This window comes from Dendroctonus ponderosae, unplaced genomic scaffold, assembly GCF_020466585.1.
Source record: "Dendroctonus ponderosae isolate FM_Combo_2020 unplaced genomic scaffold, Dpon_F_20191213v2 Dpon_F_20191213_6, whole genome shotgun sequence".
Taxonomy (NCBI): domain Eukaryota; kingdom Metazoa; phylum Arthropoda; class Insecta; order Coleoptera; family Curculionidae; genus Dendroctonus; species Dendroctonus ponderosae.
This window is the reverse complement of record NW_026018814.1, coordinates 413,308-415,779: the sequence shown is the minus strand read 5'-3', so window position 1 is coordinate 415,779 and position 2,472 is coordinate 413,308. Positions and strand designations below refer to the sequence as shown.

The 2,472-nt window shown below is 38.3% G+C and overlaps 1 protein-coding gene across 1 annotated transcript in view; it reads right to left on the bottom strand.

Annotated features, from left to right (window-relative positions):
• Positions 1 to 1,044: 1,044 nt before the first annotated feature.
• Positions 1,045 to 2,472, bottom strand: part of LOC109533017 (thyroid transcription factor 1) — a gene marked incomplete at its 5' end in the record, with an annotated part of 20,811 nt that continues 19,383 nt past the window's right edge. Inside the window, 1 exon segment of the mRNA XM_048667481.1 lies at positions 1,045 to 2,298. Within this exon segment, the coding sequence (XP_048523438.1) occupies positions 2,185 to 2,298 (114 nt within the window).

Genomic DNA, 2,472 nt, shown 5'->3' with positions numbered 1-2,472 from the left:
AAAGTTTTGGATTATTGTTTGCAGACGGTTTTGAAGGTGGAATTTTTTAGTCTGTGGCATTTGGTGGCAACAGCGCTTCAGGCATAATTTCGGATACTTATTAAAATCTAAGCTCGTTTTAATGCGAATGAAGTTTTGAGGATCCGTGATGGAAATGTGACTTTAAACGCTCAAAACCGGGAAAATTCGGCGTTTTTGATGTGGTGGGCAATTTTTTAACGTACGAGTTTGAGCTTTTTGGGTGCAGTCGCATGGTTCAAGTTTAAGCGCGTTTGAAGTCGGAAAGAAATTGCAGTTCGATGACCTTTGGTGGGATTTTAGTGCAAACTTTCCTTGATGCTCGGGAAAAAGTTTTGGATTATTGTTTGCAGACGGTTTTGACGGTAGAATTTTTTACTCTGTGGCATTTGGTGGCAACAGCGCTTCAGGCATAATTTCGGATCCTTATTAAAATCTAAGCTCGTTTTTTAATGCGAATGAAGTTTTGAGGGTCCGTGATGGAAATGTGAGTTTAAACGCTCAAAACCGGGAAAATTCGGCGTTTTTGATGTAGTTGGCAATTTTTTAACGTACAAGTTTGAGCTTTTTAGATGCAGTTGCATGATTTAAATTTGAAAGCTTTCTTGATTTTCAGGAAGGGGTTTGGGAATATTTGTGTGGCTGGTTTAGGAGTTTGAATTTTTTTTAATTAGTTTGGAGAATTTTGGGCTGAAACAGCTTGAGGCATAAATTGGAATCATTATGAAAATCGTTTTAATGTGAATTACGTTTTGAGGGTTCTTGAAGAAAATGTGACTTTAACCATCCAAAATCGCAAAAATGTTGTTGCTTTTGATGTAGAGTTTTACGCTGCGAAAACAACAAAATAAACACGAGACACTTTGTTGATATGACCTGCTACGTCACAATCGGGATAGRCAACCGACGATACGGATTCGGCGTTTTTGGCGGAAAATGTCTGATTTGAATTTAAATTTGCTTTAAAATCATTATGGAGACTTTTTTGTCAAAAAAATTATATCAGTGTAATGTTTGCCATAACTGCTTTCCATATATCAACATTTAAAAAAAAGTGAAGACACCCTACTATGCGAGCAATTATATTGATAGTGGCAAATAAAACTAATGTTTACATCCGTCGCAGGAAGTTGAGGGAAGGAATGGCAGGATGATTTATTGTCCTGATTCAATTAGGCATGCGACGGCTCTTTCACTTCAATGAAAGAGCCCTTGATATGTCCACAGATAATAGTCGTTTAATCTTTATGTGAAGAGCGTAGACTCGATTATGCTTAACACTTGCAAATGACGATTTAAATCGAAATTTACAATCGTGTCCGGAAAAGATTATACAACGCATTGTGCGGAAATATTTCGAATACTGAGCCGAAATTCAAATAATATCCCATCGATCCGAATGTGGGGTCCAGCTCTTGAACAAACATTCGCTCGTCACCTACATGGGTTAAGCAAGAGCTTTTATTTTCCTTTGGCCGTCTGTCAATAGAGCGCCTTGTATAAACAAAGTTTGTCTGCTGACGATATTGTTATAACCTATTCTTTTGTGGCCGGTTCAATATTCGTGGCATTTTCACAAGATTACCTGGGCCCCCTGAAACTCTATTTCGTTTGACCCTCCATTCCCAACATCAATAACGGTTATCGGAAGAAGCAAATCGCATTTTGATCGATGGAAGAAAGTTCGCAGTTGTGGAGGTTTTTGTCAAGTTGATGTTGAATTGAATTAACGGAAAATGGGATAAAAACTTGAGCAAATGTGTTTTTCGATTGAAACAGTTGAACTTCTATGCGTTAAAGAGTTAGACTTTCGCCCCTGTTGCTATTGCTGAGGAAACTGTTGAGTTTTTCGGGCTTTCATGCCACCGAAGCAAATAAACCTCTGAAGCTAAAAAAATGTCAGCGCGGCTTAAAGCCCGATAAACTTGCCAGATTCTAACAATAATAATGCCGAATTCCGATAATGTTTTGACGCAAATAGTTGTCCTACACAGTCGCTTTTTCAGCTTGAAATTTTCTTCACAAAAGAACCATCCGAAGAACTGTAATTGTGGCACTTTCACGCTGATCAAAGTCAAGTCCAAAATGCGCTTAAAGTATTACGACCTTTGGGATCGTTACTCGCTACATTAATTCCATTCTTCCATCAAATGAATGGGATTCGTGTTATTGTAGGACCAAAAGGTATGTTACCTGGTTGTGTTGGTTTTGCTCAGCCATCGCCTTCTCCTTTGCCTGTCTCTTGCACTTGTACCGATGGTTTTGGAACCAGATTTTCACCTGTAACAACAGAAATGCAGTTTCGGTATAATGGAAAGTAGGACTTTGATAAAATGCGTTTAAAAGTCGTCAGAAAGGCCAGTGTTTGTCTGATTAGTTTGCCAGGTTTACTCCAAAATTTTACACTTTTCAGTTTCCTATTGGGCGAGTAGTTTATGCTGTTTGTCTTCTTTA